Consider the following 23124-nt stretch of genomic DNA (forward strand, 5'->3'; position numbering starts at 1 on the left):
ACATATATTGATTAATTGTGTGTCATTAGATTAGAATTAACTAACATAATTTTAAAGTAATTTTGAGTCTGTTGTCAAGCATTAGCTTCAAATTAGAGGCATGAACATATCTCTAGCTGTGTAGGGGAAAAAGAATATTATTTTAAATGTACATTTATCTTTCTCAGAAACTTTTTAAAGATTATAATATGTGTTCTAAGAAAATTAAATATTTCCTTTAGATTTCTAAAGAAAAATTACTTGTGAAATACTAAAAATACCTCACAGACTTAAATGAAAAAATTGTTGATTAACTAATGATGAGTAAAATGAATGTATTTCTGAAATGAGGTTCAATTGTCAAAAGTTTAATTGATTGATTTTTATTTATAAAACTAAAATTTTTATTAAATTTACTTTAAAATCAACTGTGAAGAAATAATTTTTATCCTTAACTTGAAATAAAACTTTAATTAATAATTTTATAAATATTATTAAGATTATTATTAAGCTTTACTTTACAAAATATTTTTTATTTAACTACCAAAAATGATGAATTAAATAAATTAAAGTAAAAAACACATTTTTTTGTACATTTATATTTATTTTGTACATAGACTATTATAAAATTTAAATTTATTTAAAATATTAATGCAAAAATGAGTAATATATAATTAATGAAAAGTGAGTGAGTAATCTTTTATTTAACTAATACATTTATATTGATTAGAGTAGAATAAAAATAAAATAATTAGTTTTTAGATACTAAATTTCATTCATTTTTAAATGAGAGTTTTATATTTGATTATTCAAACTATTTAAGTCTAAAACTTACAGTTTTTGTTTTTTTCAAAAGCTTTTAGTTAGACAATAAATTAAACCTTTAGACAAGCAAATTTTACTCAGTTTTAAAACTAAATGAATTGCGATGTATTGAACTTATATTATTTAGGGTTGATACTTTATCAACATATTATTTTTTTGTGCTATTCATAGATTAAAGTAATTGTCTTAGTCTCTTCCAGCTTTTAATAATAAGAATTTAAAATAAGTAAATTAAATATATTTTTACTTTTTAAAGACCTGCAGAGATTGATGATTTGGCTTAAATATTAAAATATATAAGGAGTAGTTTTATTTTTTAAGGTATTGTCTTACTTTGTATTCATTTTTTGTAGATAGACATTTTTTGAATTTCATAAATATATAATTTAACAATTTTGATTTTGCTATTATAGATATGCTTCTTCTTAGTAAGATATTCAAAAAACTTGCTATTAAAGAACCTTTTTATTTTAATACAAATTAATTTATTTTTTATTTATAGAATAAGTTTTTTTACCAAAGAGCATAATAAATAAAGCAACTAAAAGAACAGAAGAAACCTATTTAATGTTAGATTCTTCTGTCTAATTATCAAATACAGCAATCCAAAAAATCAGTATCATTAAAGTTACTGACTTTAGCTCTAGCTTATTAATTTTATTGTTTTCATATGGCTTAAAGTAGATTAATAGTGCTAAATACACTGATTACAGAAACAAAATAGATTATATTTATATAAGACTTTAGGAATTAAAGAATGTTGCAAGAAAGATAATTATGAATTTTTGATATATTCTAATAAACTCCCACCACCACCTATTTTACTTTAAGCCTGAAATAATATATCCGTATCTTCTAATTATTACACTTCTGTGTCTGATAAACATATATTATTTATTATGGTAGATTAAATAAAAAAGTATAAGAGGATAGGTTATTACAATTATCAAGAGTATAGGGCATATAAGAAAGAACAAATACTTATTGTGTTCTTTTGTATAGCAAATTTAATCCATTTGGCTTTTCATGTAATATTTATTATCGAGCTCTTAGCAAAATATTATTTGTAAAGCTGCCTAATATATATTTTATATGACTAGATACATAAATACAATCAAGGAGCTAATTGCCATATTTTTAGTATTGTACATTTGGTTATTAAAGTATTAATTACTATTGAATAGGCTAAGAATAAATATTATTCCTTTTATGAGAAACATTAAAGCAAGAAGCATGATTAAAGGTAATACCATAGATAAGTAAATAAATCTTAAATATTAGATTGGAATTTAAGTATTTATGCTACTTAAACTGCAATCTAAAGAATATATAAATATGTATATCGGCTGCGATGAGAAATTAGGGAAAGAAATTAAATTCGAAAATAAGGTTGGAAATGTAATTCCAATATTTTGTTGTAATGAAGCAAATACCTAAAATTAATTTATAAATATTTTAGCTATCGTTGAAGATTATAGAGTAAAAGAAGAAACTCCCAAATTAATAATGTTGAGTTGCTTAAGAGTGTGTATTTAACATAGCTTACAGTTACTATTTTAAGAATCAATCATTAAAATTACTAAATATACTAAAACACCAATGAATGTTAGTGCTTATTTAAAGTAATTAGCTTAAATTTCAGAACATTCCGTACATACCACACCTTTGTCATATATCGATAAAACAGCTCCAAATCGATTTCCCCACACTTTTCCATAATTATCACAAGCTGAACATAATCCTCCAGTATAACCCTTTGCACAGTAATTATTTTATTCATCTCCATTACAAGACTAAATATTTTTATCACATTGATAAATATAATCACTAAACTTGTTGCTTCTCCTAAATATTGTAAAATTTTAAATAAAATTAATAACTTATTTTGATTAATCTAATTCAAAATGACAAAAAAATAGAATTTATAAGAAATGTATAATTAATTTCTCAACAACCTCTCAAATTTCCTCACAATATTATCTAAAAATAAACATTATTAAATAGACATTTCAATTATTTTTAAATATACTCATATCAAATATCAATAATTAAAACCAAAGAAGTTGAGTTGAACTAGGATAAATTTTAAATAAATCAATAAAAAAATAAATACCAATAGTTTTATTTGAGTACTATTTAATCCAATTAACATGATACAGCAACTGATAAATCACAAGGTTAACATTGCTTTTAACTATTACTTTTTGGAATAATTAGAGAATATGTTCCATTTTAACATTAAGCACATTCTTAAATCAAACAACCATCACATGTAGGATTATAATATTCTCCTCTGGTACAGCTTCTAAAATATATCTCTATTTAAATTTGATTAACATCCTAAAAAGTAGTATTTACTCCTATTTATTTCATTCCTTAAAGTTATAAATAAACTAAAGCACTTTATGATGGAATTCCTGCTATTTTAAAATTATTCATTAAACACCCAGCTAAATTTTAACTTTAAAATGTATAATCTATAGATGTAGCTCCTTCAATTTTAATGGTCTGTTTCTAAAAGGATTCTATATTTTCTGTTATATAAACTCTGCAATTATACTGTCTTATTTCTTAAATTAAATTTTCACTTAGATAACCTGTTAATGCTAATATGTAAAATAACGTATTATTATAATTAAATATTTCAATAATTTACTTTAATTCTAAAAATCTGCTTAATTCACAGGGTTCTTAAATTCATCTAAAAACTAAATGCTAAGATCAAAGTTACTTAAACCACTTCTAAAATTACTAAAAGTTATATTAGGATAGAGCTAGATGTCTACATCAAAGTCTCTGCTAGGAAAAATTGAAGCATATTAGGGATAACTTGCTATTGAATCACCAAATATTATTGCTTTATTCTATTTACATGAATTAGAAAAATATGTTTTGCATGAATCTTTAGTTATTATCTTAGTTTATTAATTTTTAAGCATAAATAAAGGTTTTATCGTTAAATATCTTATAGCACCTCCAATACCAGCTCTATTCTTTATAAAATTTGAATTATAAAGAGAAAAGTTCGAAGTATCAAGTAGAATAGCACCACCACTCCTATTTTTTTAAAAATATGAATTAGAATTGTAAATTAAATACATTTAATTACCCATGTGCATTATTGAACTAAAAACTTGAATTAGTAATTATTGATTTGTTATCTCCTGATTTTGTGATATAAAAGCAGCCTCCATCCGAATAAGCAGTGCTATTTTGGAATATTGAATCTTATACAGTAAAAGTTGATATTTATGACATAAATAAAAATCCTCCTTTATTAGTAGACTTTGATACTTAAGATTGAACTTGTGTTAAATTAAGAGAACCACTATCAACATAAATGCACCCTCCATTTAAAGATGAGCAATTAAAAAAAACTGTAGAAAATATTGACAGATTTGATTGTGTAGAATAAATTGATCCTCCATTCTCAGAGCAAGAGTCTTATTCAAATTTGGAATTCTAAATAATTTGTGTACTTTAAGAAATATAAATTGATCCTCCATTTTATTAAGCTAAGTTGTTTGAGAAATATGTGTTTTTAATAGAAAAAGTTGATTTTTATTAAACAGTTATTATTGAGTATTATCCACTAGAATTATTGTTTTAAATTTTAGAATCTATTAATTTCACACTTGAAGACATAATTATAAGTCCTTACTAGATTTAATTTTAAGTTAATTGTAAATTAAATAATTAACATAAATTAGATTGGTAAATTTAAATCAAAGCATTAAAACCAATATTCCTTATGTAAAAAATATTCTATGATGAGATTTATATTCCTTGTTAAATATATAGTAAAATTATTGTTTTTAATTTCGTATTATCTACATTGTTCTCAAATATTATATCATTTATAGTTAAATAATTACACTATATTTTAATCGTAGGTTCAAGGATTATATTTGTATATATATTAGATATTACCTTTATATTTTTAAGTAAAATATTATCTTTTATTAATTAATAGTTAACATAGTAGTTTTATTGCACCTGCTATTAACTATTGCTGTGATCCATAAAGCTGATATCTTAATTTTTATTATATTCTATTGTATTTAATATTAAGTTCTCAATTAAGAAAAGTCTAAAAATTAGAGTAGGAGAACCCTAGCAGTTAGTGATAAGTATAGAAGACATCTATACACTATAAAAGTTTTACAAGTAAAAAATTGTATTAATATTAATTGACGAAGAAAAGTAAAATTTTGAATTATCAATGATCAAATTTGTAAGTTAAAGCTAATATATACCTTAACCTAAGCTGCTATAAAAGTTGAATAGTTAAATTTAATTAAAAGTACAATTTTAAATAGTTGTTAAGTTTATCTAAATTTAATTGACATCATAAAAGCTAAATAGATTCAATAATTAACTACTTTGCATATTTAAACTCATCATTTAAATCTGATTGAAATACACTTAATTGATTTAAGAAATTTCAAAAGAATAAACAGCTGAGTCTCCTAAATTGATATTATAGAAACCTAAGTATCCAATGTTTTAAATATTGAATATAGAATTGGACCTATCGTATTATTAGGGTAGAAGAGTTAAATTACTCATGATAATTTTTCTGTAGCCGCTAAATGATTCAAAAAAATCAGAATTTACATAAGCCTATATTTATTTTGTTAAATTAGATTGAGCTTAATATGTTATCAATGATTAACTAGAGAAAGCAAAATTAGGAAGTCTTTAGAGTACTATATCTGATTCAATTTAAATTAAGAAATCCATTTCACTTATTGGAAAGTATTTTAAAATTTTGTAGTAAACACTCTCAATAGAATTAAAAGTTGAAGCAATTTCATCTATATAGAGAGTTTCTTAGCACATCTATTATCCGTATATTGGTAGCTGCAATTAACCTATTTGAAAAGAAGAGTAAAGAATTAGTTTTATATATACATTATCAAGAGTATTAAATATCTCATAATTTGAAACAAACCCTAAATCTTCAATATCCAATGAAAATTATCCCTTGATTTTAATTGTTTAAGAGATTTAATCTATCTGGTAAATGAAAATAGAATTTTAGTATACATCTACAAAATACTCTTTGTTTATTAAAATGATTTAATTTTTATCAGTAGTGTAAACATCTGCTAAATTTAAATTTTAAAAGAACCTTCCCATTCCTAATTATTTAAAATTAGAAAGCAAGTTAATTTAATAAATGCACACACAACTTTATATTATATAATCCAACTCCAAATTCAAATCAAGTTTATAAACATAGCCAAGACATGGACTTGATATTTATTCGACTAGAGTAAAATCTTCTAAATTGTACAATCCAATATAAAAGTCGCTTATTCGTTTTATGAAAACCTAAAATTAAGAAAAATGAAATTTTATTAAATTTATTAAATAATTTTTTTACTTTTGATTAAAATATTTTAATTATGTGTGCATGTGATTTATGACCAAGTAACGTTATAATTTACTATTCCAAAATTGTAAAGCTAGAATTAAATTTAATACATGCTATGTTTCCATCAAATGATGCCATTAATATGATATAAATATTTTCCAATTAAGTAAATGAGTAATTAATGATTGCTTGCTGAAGAAGATTTATATTAAATTATTAATCAAACTAGACATGGTTTTTGTCATTTAGCTAGAAAGAAATGATTTCTCCTAAAGTAGTTGTAACAAAGAAAGAATTTAATTCATTAATTGATTCAAGTTAAATAATACTAGAATTTTAATCAATTTAAATCTATTATATTTATTTGAAATCTAATAAGTCAATTACTGTAATAACGTTTAATTATGAACAAATAAAATAAGATGTAAGCTAAGTATTTCTCATGCATTTAACACTTTAAACATTGACTAAGTTTAAACTATTTAAATCAAAAAATATTGTTTGATCTCTGGTTAATAATACACCTATATTTTTTTAACCTTGCAATAAAATCATCATACTTTAAACTTCATAGGATGGATCTTAGCTATTTACAAAAAATCCATAACTTAATTATTAACTTGTATAATTCCATTACTAAACTATATTTAGTTCTTGATGAAAAATAACACTTTAATTCACTTATAATGTCGATAATATACCTTTTATTTATCACAAAAAATCAATTTTTTTCAGTGGTATTTAATATTTACCTTCAGTTTAAAAGGAGTTAGTATACACATTAGGAACTAAGAGCTCAATTATATTCAAATATTTAATTGTACCAGATGATTGACTGCCTAACAATATTAAATTGTATTTTACATCTAAGAATATTTTAGATATCTATCCTTATGCTACTTATATTTTTCTCAATAATTATAAGTTTGGGTACCTAAGGATATAAACAAATCCATTAAAATCGCCAATAAAAACTAGACTATTATCTTTATCTAACATCCCACAAAACAAAGGATTTTAAAATTCTAACTGACTCCTTTTTATTAAATTTTATTCTTCAATAATTTATGTACTTTAATATTTTTATGTTTAACAGAAGAAAAATACAATAGAGAAATTTTAAGGGCAATAGGTTCAAAATGAAGACTTACATGCCAATTTTTCTACATTCAAATCAATCTTTAATGTAGAGGGCTAAATTTCACAAAATTTTGAATAATATTTTAATAATATTTGGATAAAATAAATATTGGTAGAGGTTGATTTTTATTGACCTTAAAATACCCCCATAATTTTCTCTAATAGAAATTTGAAATTTAAATTATTTTATTAATTTATCTTTTATTTTGCAAATAAAATATTTAATAAAAAACATTTTAAAATAACCAAATTACATAAATTGAATTCCATCAGTATAGTTCCATGTTTTTACAAATAAATCTTTACTTTATATTTATAAATACTTTATATAAAATAATAATTATTTTATTTTACCTTATAGATGTTAGTATAAATGATTAAGAATCTATAAGAACTTCAAATATCCATTATTTATGAGCTTAAACTTCTGATATTTATTTACAATTCAAATCGTTTAATCGAATATATCCAATATGCTTATTTAATATTTTTTTATACTTTTGGTATATATTAAAATTATAAATAAATAATTACGTCCCATTGAATTTAGTATTAATTAAAATAGTCGAAATTCCCAAATATGCCCTCTATTGTACATATTTTTGAAAGGTTTTTATAATCAATCAAAGCTGACCACCATGAATACTAAATGTAAATAATAAAGTATTCAAAAAATTTAATTGATAATAAAAGTAAATGAATTACTCCGAAAATCATGATTTAATTTTATTCTGGATAGAAAGCGATATCTGATACTAAAAACACTGAGACTATTTAGTACAAAATCTCTATCAATTAGAATTAATTTGAAGCATCCCATACTATGACTGTTCCAGGTCCAGTGCAAGCAGAAAATAATCTATTTGAATAATCATCATAATATAACTCTGCTACAGAATTACATTTCTCTAAATCGTGTTTCATAGTATTAATATAATTATAATTACTTAATTTATAAGCTACAATATTATTTGAAACTGAAGTAAGATAACCAATAAGAATGGTATCTTATGAAGGTATACCTCTAATAATATAAGCATTAGATAAATTTATATTATTAGGAAAGGGTGGAAGATATTAATTGCTAATATGATTATAAATAAAGACTTCTTAGTTAGTTAGTATAAAAGTTAATCCGCTTTGCAAGTGAATATGGAAATCTAATACATTATTTTAAGGAGTTATTTAGGCAATCTATCCAAAATTGATTAGCCTTTTTGTGTAAACCTATAAAATAAGTAAATAAATAATAGAAATTATTTAATTAATAGAATAAAAATTAACAAAAATTACTTCTGAACCAGATTTATATGTCATTGTATTATAATTATGTATAAAATAATCCATATTGTTTGGTTACATATTATTAAATAAAGACACAATCGAGAAAATATTATAGTTATACAAAAGAATGTCTCCATTATCATAGCTAATAATTATTATTTACTAATGTGTATCTATTTATATTTATTCTATAAGCTGAGGTTGTATTTATAAGGAATTCAGCAACATTGTAGTTTTTAAGTCAAAAACATTTAACTTAAAACTGCTTGTTAAAATTATTAGTATTGCCTTTTATTCATCAAATACCAAATTTTTAACAATATCTTGCTTAAAATCAATTGCTTATTCTTATAAAGTAATATGATTCTTAGTTAATACTTAACTCCCCTTATTAATTAGAAAGATATTTAACTGCTCTATATGATAGATTTATTAACTTTAGCCTGAATTATAACTTATTGTTTATATAAGATCTAAGGAATTGACATTATACTAATATTACTTTAAAAAAAATAAAAAATATTAACAAATATATTTTATTTAATTAATTTTTTACCAGAATTTGTTGTTCTTAAATGTTAAATAGAATTTATGTTTAGAAATTAAAAAAAAAATTGTTAAAATTTATATTTTCTCCATTAAAAGGAATACATTTATTGTAATCTCCATCACTGTAGAAGTAATTAAATAAATATAGGACACCATTTATGTAAATGAATAACTACTTCTAGCTTTCCAATAATAAAGCAATTCCTTATGTTTGAGAATTTGGGAGAAAGGTTCCTTTAAAAACAAGAGAATGATTATAACTAGAGTTGAAGTTATATATCATATATTATGAAGTTTAAATAATTCCTATTAGATATCCATTAGTTTTATCTTAATATAAATAGTAATACTGTAAATTGCTTTCAGGGAAAGCATTTTTTATACTATCTATTAATATTCCTTATCTGTAATCAAATACAAATAAAATGCTACTTCCTGTTGTAGTATATAAATTTTGCTGAACAAGCTGTTTCAAATAATATAAAATATTTTAATGAAATTATTATCAAAAGAATTAATGATTATTTATACCTTATTTAACTATTTATCTATTATAAAAGTTGAGTTAGTCCCGGAAACAAAAATTTATTTCTCCATAATATTATCAAAATATGACCAATACTGTATTTTACCTCCTCTGTCTATTTTAATAATTCTAATTTTGATATAATTAAAATATTCATTGGATTAATTTAGTTTACCTGTTAAAATCTGGATCAACTTCAATTTTATTAGGAACATCATAAGCTGATAGCTATCTAGTAAAAGAATCTATGGTATAAACAAATTTGGATGATTTTATATCAATTATGGAAATAGATAATTCTGAGCATAATATGATACTATTCTGGGAAATGTAAGCCTATATCCAATTAAAACCAATATTTTAATTTTTGAACATAATTGGTTTTTATTCCTTTAAAGAATAAGCAAATATATAATTATTTGATAAACCTACAACTTCATCTAAGCTGTTAATTGAAGCATAAACAAAATTAATTGAGCTACTAACACTGGTTTGATTTGCATCTCTTTAATCACAATAAATATTTTGGAAATTAGGTTCATAAATTTTTTAAATTTTTTACAAATCCCATACTTAAAATAAATTAGATACTCCTACAACAGTAATGTACTGTTCAAAAGAGTTTACTAAAATATTTGTTGTTTTGGTAGGTAAGATTTAAGAAAAAATCATCTCAGACTATCTAAATGAAACCAAAAGGTATTATTAAGAAGATTTTTAATATGATATAGTAATGAGGTTTTTTGAAAGAAAAGAGGATTGTAATGCATCAAATTCATTTAAAGTAAATAAAATATTAAATGAATTGGAAGCTATATCATATTAATAGATATCACCATTAGATTAAAAAATTACCATCCTTCTATTTGCTTTATCATTTTAACAATTTAAAATTCCATAATTATTTGGAAATTAATATGTATTTATGATTGTTGTGCTAGAAAAATCTATCACAAAGACCTATTTTTAAAGGAATTAATTTCCCCAAATTTACAAAATAAATAAATAAATAGCAAATAATTAATTAATACATCGTTATTTTTCCATGTCAACACAAGCTTATCTTAAGAATTTAAACAAGAATAAGGACTAATATTTAATAATTAATTAGGAATCTATATTATTTGTTATTTTGCTCCATTATCTAAATTCCAGCTAATTATCCTGTTACTAGAATCAAGAGTGTGCAGTTCTGATATTTAAATTTATTTTCTGTCATCCTTGTCAATGCGATAAAACATAATATTTTCTTAAGGCTCCTACAGAATTAATTTTTTGTTTGATATCAGATTATAAATCCCAATGCTAAAAGGATTATAAACAAGAATTGCAATATCATCATTTTCGATCTAAGGATTAGATTTCATAATTATCATACTCTAAATAGATTAATATGAATGTGAGCACCCTACTTACCAAAAGGGACAGCCTATAGCAGAAACCCCATTTATTTTTAAATATATCAACAAAAAATAAATTAAAAAAAGTAAGTTCATTAAGTTATTTGTGTTCTACCTTATTGTTATTTTTTTTAAATTTTGTATTTAATTAAAAATTTGATTTATCAAGCACTTTTTTTCATATAAATTTTTGAGTTTATAATTTAAAAGATAGTTGTAAAACCATAGTTGTAATTGAATTTCAAAATATAATTCATTAAATGTATAAAATTTATACTGATTTTATATTTTTAGAATCTACTTTATTAAAAAAAAATTTTAAATAAGCAAGTAAAGTTATTTATTATTAATGTAAATTTTAAAATAAAGTGATACTATAATTTCCAATTTTATTAAGTAAATATTTTAAAATCCATAAAAAAATAATATATTGTATAAATAAAATCTCATAAAATATTTTTTTTTAAATTTTCAAGAAATTATTTAAAAACAATTAGGGTGTGTTGAAAATAATTTAAAAATATTTTTAAAATATAAAGTCAAAGTAAAATGATAGATTCTGGTTTAGGTATTCTACCCTAATATATAAACGAGTCTTAAATTTTAAGGCTAAACATTATTATTTAGCATTAGATAAAAACCCATTTTAAGTAAAATCACTAACATTATGATCATATTTCTGCACTTTAGAATCTTCTTCAGAATTGCTTAATGAAATTTCAAAAATAAAAAAGAATTTGCTATATATAAAATTTTTTCTAAACATCTTGCTTATATTAATTAATTGTTTACCATTACATTAGAACTAAGTTACACAATTTTAAATTAATTTTGAGCCTAATTCCAAGCACTATAAAATTTATTTCTTCAAATAAGGCAAATGAGCAAATTTCTAGCTGTATGAGAAAAAAATAATATTTTAATATTGATATTTATTTATCTTTCTCAAGATCTTTTTAAAATACTAAAAAACCCTTATTAATTTACTAAAGACGAATTAAGACTCAATAGTCAAAATTTTAAATGATTTTATCTAAATTCATAAAACTAAAAAATTATTATTTAATCTACTTTAAAATTAATTGCCAATAAGTAAATAAGTTTTAACTTAAATATGAAATTATAAATTAGTTAATTAATAATTATTTAAATACTTTGCTAAGATTATTAACTTTATAAAATGGTAAAATAAGAAATTTATTTTAAGCTTTTATAAAGATTTTTAATTAGCTATCAAAAATAATCAATTAAATTTAGAAAAATGAAAAAAAACATATTTTATTTCTAAACTTAAAAGTTTACATCAATAAAAAAAAACTAAATTTATTTAAAAGATTATATGAGTAAAATATATAAAAACAATGAGCAATCAATAATCTTTATTTAGCTTATCCATTTATAGAGTATAATAAAAATAAAATATTTGATTTTCAGATGCTTAGGTTTCATACATTCTAAATTGAATGTTTCCTTTTTTATTATTAAAATAAACTAAGTCTAAAACCTGTAGTTTTTGGTTTTTTAAAAATCTTTTAGTTCGACAATAAATTAAACTTTTGGCCAAGCAAACTTTAATCTGTTTTAAAACTAAATGAACTACGAAGCACTTGAATCGAATTATTTGGGCTTAGTACTTCTTTTTCAAGTTATTATTTTTTTGTGCTACTCATAGATTAAAGTAATTATCTTACCCTTTTCCAGCTTTTTATAATAAAAATTTAAAAGAAGTAAATTAAAAAATATCTTTACTTTTTAAAGACCTGCAAAGATTGATGATTTGGCTTAAACATTAAAATATATAAAGAGTAACTCTATTTTTTAAGGTATTCTTTTAGTTTGTTCTCATTTTTTATAGATAGGCATTTTTTGAATTTAGTAAAAATATAATTTAAAATATTAGATTTTGCCATTTTAAACATGCTTCTTAAAAGTAAAGCATTCAAAAAACTTGCAATTAAAGAACCTTTTTATTTTTAATACAAATTAATTTAATATTTGTTTATAGAATAAATTATTTACCAAAGAGCATAATAAATAAAAAAACTAAGAGAAATGAAGAAATATATTTAATGCTAGATTCTTCAGTTTAATTATCAAATACAGCAATCCAAAAAATCAGTATCATTAAAGTTACTGACTTTAGCTCTAGTTTATTAATTTTGTTGTTTTCGTATGGCTTAAAGTATATTAATAGTGCTAAATATACTGATTGTAGAAACAAAATAGATTATATTTATATTAGATTTTGTGAATTAAAGAATGTTGCTAGAAAGATAATTATGAATTTTTGATATATTCTTATAAACTCCCACCACCACCTATTTTACTTTAAGCCTGAAATAATATATCCATATCTTCTAATTATTATTATTCTGTGTTTGATAAATAAAGAGTTTTTATTGTGTAAGACTAAATAAAAAAGTATAAGAGGATAGATTATTACAATTAACAAGAGTATAGGGCATATAAGTAAGCCCATATATTTATTGTGTTCTTTGGTATAGCAAATTTAATCCATTTGGCTTTTCATGTAATATTTATTATCGAGCTACTAGCAAAATATTATTTGTAGAGCTGCCTAGTATATATTTTATATGACAAGATACATAAATACAATCAATGAGCTTATTGTCATATTTCTAGTATTGTACATATGATTATTAAAGTATTAATTGTTATTGAATAGACTAAGTATAAATATTATTCCTTTTATGAGAAACATTAATGCAAGAAGCATGAATAAAGGTAATGCCATAGATAAGTAAATAAATCTTAAATATTATATTGGAATTTAAGTATTTATGTTACTTAAACTGCAGTCTAAAGAATAAATAAATAAGTATACTGGCTGAGATGAGAAATTAGGGAAAGAAATTAAATTCGAAAATAGGGTTGGAAATGTAATTCCAATATTTTGTTGTAATGAAGCAAATACCTAAAATTAATTTATAAATATTTTAGCTATTGTTGAAGTCTATAGGGTAAAAGAAGAAATTCCAAAATTGACAATGTTGAGCTGCTTTAAAGTGTGTATTTGACATAGCTTACAGTTACTATTTTAAGAATCAATCATTAAAAATACTACATATATTAAAACACCAACAAAGGTTAGTGCTTATTTAAAGTAATTAGCTTAAATTTCAGAACATTCCATACATACCACTCCTTTGTCATATATCGATAAAACTGCTCCATAGCGATTTCCCCACACTTTTCCATAATTATCACAAGCTTAACATAATCCTCCAGTATAACCCTATGCACAGTAATTATTTTATTCATCTCCGTTGCAAGACTAAATATTTTTATCACATTGATAAATAATATCACTAAACTTGCTGTTTCTCCTAAATATTATTTATATTTTAAATAAACTAATATTGAACTAAATTAATCTAACTCAAAATGTTAAAAAATAGAATTTATAAGAAATGTATATTTAATTTATCAACAGCCTCTCAAATTCCTTCTCAATATTATCTAAAAAACTTTTTGAATAGATGTTTTATTCGTCTTTAAATGCATTCATACCAAATATCAGTAATTAATATAAAAGAAGTTGAGAAGTATTAGAATTAATTTTATAAAAATCAATAAAAAAATAAATACCAATAGTTTTATTTGAGTACTATTTAATCCAATTAGCAAGTTACAGCAACTGATAAATCGCAAGGCTAACATTGCATTTAGCTATGAATTTTTGGGACAACTAAAGAATATGTTCCATTTTAGCATTAAGTACATTCTTAAATCAAACAACCATCACATGTAGGATTATAATATTCTCCTGTGATACAGCTTCTAAAATATATCTCTATTTATATTTGATTAACATCCTAAAAAGTATTATTTATTCCTATTTATTTCATTCCTTGCAGTTATAAATAAACTTTTGCACTTTATGATGGAACTCCTGCAATTTTAAAATTATTCATTAAACACCCAGCTAAATTTTAACGTTAAAATGTATAATCTATAGAAGTAGCTCCTTCAATTTTAATGGTCTGTTTCTAAAAGGATTCTATATTTTCTGTTATATAAACTCTGCAATTATATAGTCTTATTTCTTAAAGCAAATTTTCACTTAGATAACCTGTTAATGCTAATATGTAAAATATGGTAAAAATCTTGTTAAATATTTTAAGTACTTACTTGAATTCTAAAAATCAACTTAATTCACAGGGTTCTTAAATTCATCTAAAAACTAAATGCTTAGATCAAAGTTACTTAAACCACTTCTAAAATTACTAAAAGTTATATTAGGATAGAGCTAGATGTCTACATCAAAGTCTTTACTAGGAAAAATTGTAGCATATTAGGGATAACTTGCTATTGAATCACCAAATATTATTGCTTTATTTTATTTACATGAATTAGAAAAATATGTTTTGCATGAATCTTTAGTATTTATCTTAGTTTATAAATTTTTCATCATAAATGAAGGTTTTATTGTTAAATATCTTATAGCACCTCCAATACCAGCTCTATTCTTTATAAAATTTGAATTCTATAGAGAAAAGTTAGAAGTATCAAGAAGAATAGCACCACCACTCCTATTTTTAAAAAAATATGAATTAGAATTGTAAATTAGATACATTTAATTACCCTTTTGCGTCGTTGAAATAAAAACTTGAATTAGTAATTATTGATTTGTTATCTCCTGAGTTTTAGATATAAAAGCAGCCCCCATCCTAATAAGCAGTGCTATTTTGGAATATTGAATCTTATATAGTAAAAGTTGTTATTTATGACATAAATAAAAATCCTCCTTTATTAGTAGAGCTTGATACTTAAGATTAAACTTGTGTTAAATTAAGAGAACCATTATCAGCATAAATACATCCTCCATTTAAAGATGAGCAAGAAGAAAAAACTGTTGATAATATTAACAGATTTGATTGTGTTGAATAAATTGATCCTCCATTCTCAGAGCAAGAGTTTTATTCGAATTTGGAATTCTGAATGATTTGTGTGCTTTAGGAAATATAAATTGATCCTCCATTTTATTAAGCTAAGTTGTTTGAGAAATATGAGTTTTTAATAGAAAAATTTGATTTTTGTTAAACAGTTATTATTGATTATGTCCCACTAGATGTATTGTTTTTAATTGTAGAATCAATTAACTGCACGCTTGAAGACATAATTAAAAGTCCTTATTAGATTTAATTTTAAGTTAATTGTAAATTAAACAATTAACATAAATTAGATTGGTAAATTTAAATCAAAGCATTAAAGCCAATATTCATTATGTAAAAAATATTCTATGATGAAATTTATATTCCTTGCTAAATATATAGTAAAACTGTTGTTTTATATTTGGTATTGTCAATATTGCTTTCAAATAAAGTATCATTTATAGTTAAATAATGACACTGTATTTTAATTGCAGGTTCAAGGATTATATTTGTATAAGTATTAGATATTACTTTTATATTTTTAAGTAAAACATTATCATTTATTAATTCATAGTTAACATTGTAATTTTATTGCACTTGTTATTAGCTATTACTGTGGTCCATAAAGCTGATATCTTAATTTTTATAATATTCTATGTTATTTAATATTAAATTCTCAATTAAGTAAAGTCTAAAAATTAGAGTAGGAGAACCCTAGCAAGTAGTGATAAGTATAGAAGACATTTAGACACTTTAAAAGTTTTAGAAGTAAAAAATTGTATTAATATTATTATTATTATTTGATGAAGAAAAGTAAAAATTTGAATTATCAATGGTCAAATTTGTAAGTTAAAGTTAAGATATACTTTATTAACCTTAGCTATTGTAAAGGCTAAATAATTAAATTTAACTAAAAGTACAATTTTAAACAGTCATTAAGTTTATCTAAATTTAATTAATATCTTATAAGCTAAATAGGTTCAGTAATTAACTACTTTGCATATACAAATTTATCATTTAAATTTGATTGAATAACACTTAATAGATTTAAGAAATTTCAAAACAATAAATAGCTAAGTCTCCTAAATTGATATTATTGAAAACTAAGTATCTAACATTTTAAATATTGAATATATATTTGGAGATATATTATTATTACTAGGGTTGAAGAGTTAAATTACTCATAATAATTTAACTGTATCCACTCAATGATTCAAAAAAATCAGCATTTACATAAACCTCTATTTATTTTGTTAAATTAGATTGAGATTAATAAGTAACTGATGACTAACTAGAGTAAGCAAAGTTAGGAAGTCTTTAAAGTACTGTATCTGATTGAATTTAAATTAAGAAATCCATTTCACTTATTGGAAAGTATTTTAAAATTTTATTGTAAACACTCTCAATAGAATTTAAAGTGGAAGCGATTTCATCAATATATAGTGTTTCTTAGCATATCTATTATCCGTATATTGGTAGCTACAATTAACCTATTTGAAAAGAAGAGTAAAGAATAAGTTTTATATAAATATTATCAAGGGTATTAAATATTTCATAATTTGAAACAAATCCTAAATCTTCATTATCCAATGAGAATTATCCCTTCATCTTAATTGTTTAAGATATTTAGTCTATTTAATATATGAAAATAATATTTTAGTATACATCTATAAAATAATCTTTGTTTATAAAAATGATTTAATTTTGATTAATTGTGTAAACATCAGTTAAATTTAAATTTTAAAAGAATCTTCCCATTGCTAATTATTTAAAATTAGATAGCAAATTAATTTAATAAGCACCAACACAGCTTTATAAAATATAATCCAACTCCACATTCAAATCAAGTTTATAAACATAACCAAGGCATGGACTTGATATTTACTGTACTAGAGTAAAATCTTCTAAACTATACAATCCAATATAAAAGTCACTTATTCGTTTAATGAAAACCTATAATTTAAAAAAAAATTAATAAACTCATCAAATAATTTATTTACTTTTGATTAAAATGTTTTAATTATGTGTGCATGTGATTTATGACCATATAATGTTAAAATTTACTACTCTAAAATAGCAAAGCTAGAATTAAATTTAATACAGGCTATGTTTCCATCAAAAGATGCCATTAATATTATATAAACATTATCTAATTAAGTAAATGAAAAGTTAATGATAGCTTACTGAAGAAGATTTATATTAAATTATTAATTAAATAAGACAAGATTTTTATCGTTTAGCTAGAAAGAAATAATTCCTCCTAAAGTAGTTGTAACAAAGAAAGAATTTAATTCATTAATAGATTCAAGTTAAATAATACTAGAATTTTGATCAATTGTTATCTATTATATTTATTTGAAATCATATAAATCAATTATTGTAATTATGTTTAATTATGAGCAAATAAAATAAGATGTAAGCTAACTATTTCTCAAGCACTTGATACTTTGAACATTGATTAAATTTAAATTATTTATATCAAAAAATATTGTTTGCTCTCTGGTTAATAGTACGCCTATATTTTTTTAACCTTGTAGTAAAATCATCTTACTTTAAACTTCATATAATGGATCATTGCTATTAACAAAAAATCCATAACTTAATTATTAACTTGAGTAATTCCATTACTAAACTATATTTAGTTCTTAATGAAAAATAATACTTTAATTCACTTATAATGTCGATAATATACCTTATATTTATCATAAAAAATAAAATTTTTAAAGTGATATTTAATATTTATATTTACCTTCAGTTTAAAAGGAGTTTGTATACACATTAGGAACTAAGAGCTCAATTATATCAAAATATTTAATTGTATCACTACCTAACAATATTAAGTTATATTTTACATCTAAATAGATTTGATATATGTATTCTTATGCTACTTATATTGTTCTCAATAATAATAAATTTGGGTATCTAAGAATATAAATAAATCCATTAAAATCACCTACAAAAACAAGACTATTATCTTTATCTAATACTCCAGACAGTAAAGGATTTTAAAATTCTAACTAGCTCCTTTTTTAAAATTATATTCTTATAAAATTTATTATTAAAAAATATAATATATATTGATTGACTTGCTTTAATATTTTATGTGATAGACATTTCAAATATAAATTATTTAATTAATTTATCATTTTTTTGCAAAAAAGAGATTTAATTTTAAAAGATTTTAAAATATCAAATTACATAAATTGAATTCCATTAGAATAGCTCCATGTTTTAACAAATAAATCTTCACTTTATTTTTATAAATACTTTAAATATAGTAATTATTAGATTATTTTACCTTATAGATGTTAATATATAGGACTAAGAATCAATAAGAACTTCAAATATCCAATATTTATGAGCTTAAACTTCTGATATTTATGTACAATTCAAGTCGTTTAATTAAATATACCCAATATGCTTATTAAAATTTTTTTATTTTTATTAGAAATTTAAAAATTTAAAATAATTACATCCCATATAATTTAGTATTAATTAATGTAGTCGAAATTCCCAAATATACCCTCTATAGCACATATATTTGAAAGGTTTTTATAATCAATCAAAATTGACCACCATGAATACTAAATATAATCAGTAAAGTACTCAAAAAATTAAATAAATAATAAAAGTAAATTAATTACTCCTAAAATCATGATTTAATTTTTTTCTGGATAGAACACTATGTCTGATACTAAATTAACAGAGACTATTTGATTCAAAATCTTTATCAATTAGAATTAATTTGAAACATCCCATACTATGACTGTTCCAGGTCCACCACAAGCAGAAAATAGTCTATTTGAATAATCATCATAATATAACTCTACTACAGAATTACATTTATCTAAGTCGTGTATCATAGTATTAATATAATTATAATTACTGATCTTATAAGCTACAACACTATTTTAAACTGAAGTAAGAAAGCCAATAAGAATGGTATCTTACGAAGGTATACCTCTAATAATTTAAGCATTAGATAAATTTATATTATTAGGAAAGGGCGGAAGATATTAATTGCTAATATGATTATAAATAAGAGCTTCTTAGTTAGTAAGTATAAATGTTAATCCGCTTTGCAAGTGAATATGGAAATCTATTATATTATTTTTAGGAGCTATCTATGTAATCTATCCAAAATTAACCAACCTTTTTGTGTAAACCTACAAAATAAGTAAGTAAATAATTGAAATTATTTAATCTAATTAAGATATACTTCTGGACCAGATTAATAGGTTATTGTATTATAATTATGTAAAATTTTATCCAAATCATTTTATTATATATTATTAAATAAAGACACAATCGAGAAAATATTATAATTATACATGAGGATGTCTCCATTATCATAGCTAATGATTACAATTTACATATCTGTATTTATTTATACTTATATTATAAGCTAAGGTTATATTTGGATGGAATTCAGCAATGCTGTAGTTTATAAGTCTAAGATATTTAATTTAAAACTACTTGTTAAAATTATTAATATTGATTTTTGTTCATCAAAAACCAAATTTTTAACATTATCTTGCTTAAAATCAATAACTTATTCTTACAAAGTAATGTGATTCTTAATAAAGACTTAACTCACCTTATTAATTAGAAAAATATTTAACGACTCTATAAGATAGATTGATTGACTTTAGCCTGAATAAAAACTTATAGTTTATATAAGATCTAAGGATTTGACGCTATAGTTATATTTCTTTAAAAAATAAAAATTATAAACAAACATATTTTATTGAACTATTTTTTACCATAATTTATTGTTCTTAAATGTTAAATAGAATTTACTTTTAGAAGTTAAAAAAGAAGCTATTAAAATTATTATTTTTTCCATCAAAAGGAATGCATGTATTATAATCTCCATTACTATAGAAGTAATTAAATAAATACAGTACACCATTTATGTAAATAAACATCTGTTTTTAGTTTTCCAATAATAAAGCAATTCCTTATGTTTAAGCATTTGGGAGAAATGTTCCTTTAAAAACAAGCGAATGATCAGGACTAGAGTTAAAATTATATATCATATATTATGAAGTTTAAATAATTCCTATTAGATATCCATTAGTTTTGTCATAGTGTAAGTAATAATTTTGTAAATTACTTTCAGGAAAAGCATTTTTTATACTATCTATTAATACTCCTTATCGGTAATCAAATACAAATAAAATGCTATTTCCTGTTGTTGTGTATAAACTTTGCTAAACAAGCTGTTTTAAATAATGTAAAATACTTTTATGAAATTATTATCAAAAAATTTAATGATTTATACCTTATTTAACTATTTATCTATGATAAAAGTTGCAAAAATACCAGAAACAAAAATTTATTTCTCCATAATATCATCAAAATATGACCAATACTATATCTTACCTCCTCTATCTATTTTAATAATTCTAATTTTCATATAAAAAAAGAAATTATTAGATTAATTTAGTTTAGTTTACCTGTTTAAATCTGGATCAACTTCTATTTTTATAGGAACATCATAAGCTGATTGCTATCTTTAGAAATAATCAGTGACATAAATAAATCTGGATGTTTTTATATCAACTATTGAAATAGAAAATTCAGAGTATAATATAATATTATTCTGGGAAATATAAGCCTACAACCAACTAAAACCAAAATTTTAATTTTTGAAGATAATTGGTTTTTACTCCTTTAAAGAATAAGCAAATATATAATTTTTTGATACACTTACAATTTGATCTAAGCTATTAATTGAAGCATAAATAAAATTAATTGAATTACTTATACTGGTTTGATTTGCATCTCTTTAATCACAGTAAATATTTTGGAAATTAGGTACGTATACTTTTTAAATTTTTTACAAATCCCAAACCTAAAATAAATTAGATGCACCTACAACTGTAATATACTATTCAAATGAGCTTACTAGAACACTTGTTGCTTAAGTTGGTAAGATTTATGAAAATATTATCTAAGACTGCCTAAATGAAACCAAAAGGTATTGTTAAGAAGTTTTTTAATATGATATAGTAATGAGGTTTTTTGATAGAAAGGAGGATTACAGTGCTTAAAATTCATTTAAAGTAAATAAAATTTTAAATTAATTCAAAGCTATATCATATTAGTAGATGTCACCATTAGATTAAAAAATTATCATCTTTCTATTTGATTTATCATTTTAGCAATTTAGAATTTCATAATTATTTGGAAGCTAATATTTATTTATGACTGCTATATCCTAGGTAGAGCCAGAAAAATCTATCACAAATATCTATTTTTATAAAGGAAATAATTTTTCCAAATGATTAAAATAAACTATAAATAATTAATAAAGTAATACATTGTTATTATTCCATGTTAACACAAGTTTTTCTTCAGAATTTAAACAAGGATAAGGACTAACATTTAATAGTTAATTAGGAATCTATACTTTTTTTTATTTAGCCCCATTATTTATATTCCAACTGATTATACTGCCACTAGAATCCAGAGTGTGAAGTTCTGAAATTTAAATTTAATTTCTGTCATCCTTATCAATGCCATAATATTAAACATTTTCTTAAGCCTCTTACAGAATATATTTTTTGTTTGATATCAGATTATAAATTTCAATGCTTTACGTATTATAAAAAACAATCGCAATATCATCATTTGCGATCTAAGGATTAGATTTCATAATTACCATATTCTAAATAACTTAATATTTAGCAGAACATCCTACTTACCAAAAAGGGCAGCCTACAGCAGTAATCTCATTTATTTTTAGTAAAAAATAAATGAAAAAAAATAAATTCATAAAGTTATTTATGCTTTACTTTATTGCTTTTCTCTCTTAAATATTATATTTAATTAAATATAGAATCAGAGTAATTTATTAAAATTTTTAATTTTAACTAAGGTGTTTTAAAATTAATTAAAAATACAATCAGATAAGTAGAATTTAAAAAATTTATAATAAATAAAATTAGAAAACAAATTTTCTTAAATGATAAATTTGCCGACTTTAGCAGGATAATCATTTTGTACTATATGCATAAATAAACGGATAGGAATATTTAAAAAATTTAATAAATAAAACTTATAAAAAAGTAATCTCTTGTTTCACATTTAATGAATATAGCAATAAAATAGAAAATTGAAATGTATTTTTTAAGCTATTAA

The 23124-nt window shown here is 22.0% G+C and overlaps 2 protein-coding genes across 2 annotated transcripts; both read right to left on the reverse strand. All coding sequences in view use genetic code 6, as the record gives it.

Moving 5' to 3' along the window:
* Window positions 1–751: 751 nt before the first annotated feature.
* TTHERM_00576640 (transmembrane protein, putative) lies at window positions 752–10355 on the reverse strand (the record flags this gene model as incomplete). The annotated part of the gene is made up of 16 exons (XM_001009358.3): window positions 752–1004; window positions 1052–1265; window positions 1322–2649; window positions 2918–3410; window positions 3461–3861; window positions 3914–6141; window positions 6194–6885; window positions 6937–7220; window positions 7579–7629; window positions 7679–7800; window positions 7859–7969; window positions 8030–8551; window positions 8618–9109; window positions 9165–9623; window positions 9689–9812; window positions 9859–10355. 16 exons carry the CDS (start codon window positions 10353–10355, stop codon window positions 752–754), a joined length of 8271 nt encoding a protein of 2756 aa, XP_001009358.3.
* Window positions 10356–12528: 2173 nt separating this feature from the next.
* TTHERM_00575641 (transmembrane protein, putative) lies at window positions 12529–22648 on the reverse strand (the record flags this gene model as incomplete). Its single annotated transcript, XM_001471110.2, has 17 exons — window positions 12529–12784; window positions 12833–13046; window positions 13103–14430; window positions 14693–15185; window positions 15236–15636; window positions 15689–17931; window positions 17979–18670; window positions 18728–19002; window positions 19177–19227; window positions 19277–19398; window positions 19452–19562; window positions 19623–20144; window positions 20198–20689; window positions 20742–21200; window positions 21263–21386; window positions 21438–22234; window positions 22304–22648. The coding sequence occupies 17 exons, from the start codon at window positions 22646–22648 to the stop codon at window positions 12529–12531; spliced, it is 8925 nt and encodes a 2974-aa protein (XP_001471160.2).
* Between the last annotated feature and the right edge of the window lie 476 nt (window positions 22649–23124).

Source organism: Tetrahymena thermophila (genome assembly GCF_000189635.1).
Source record: "Tetrahymena thermophila SB210 genomic scaffold scf_8254752, whole genome shotgun sequence".
Taxonomy (NCBI): domain Eukaryota; phylum Ciliophora; class Oligohymenophorea; order Hymenostomatida; family Tetrahymenidae; genus Tetrahymena; species Tetrahymena thermophila.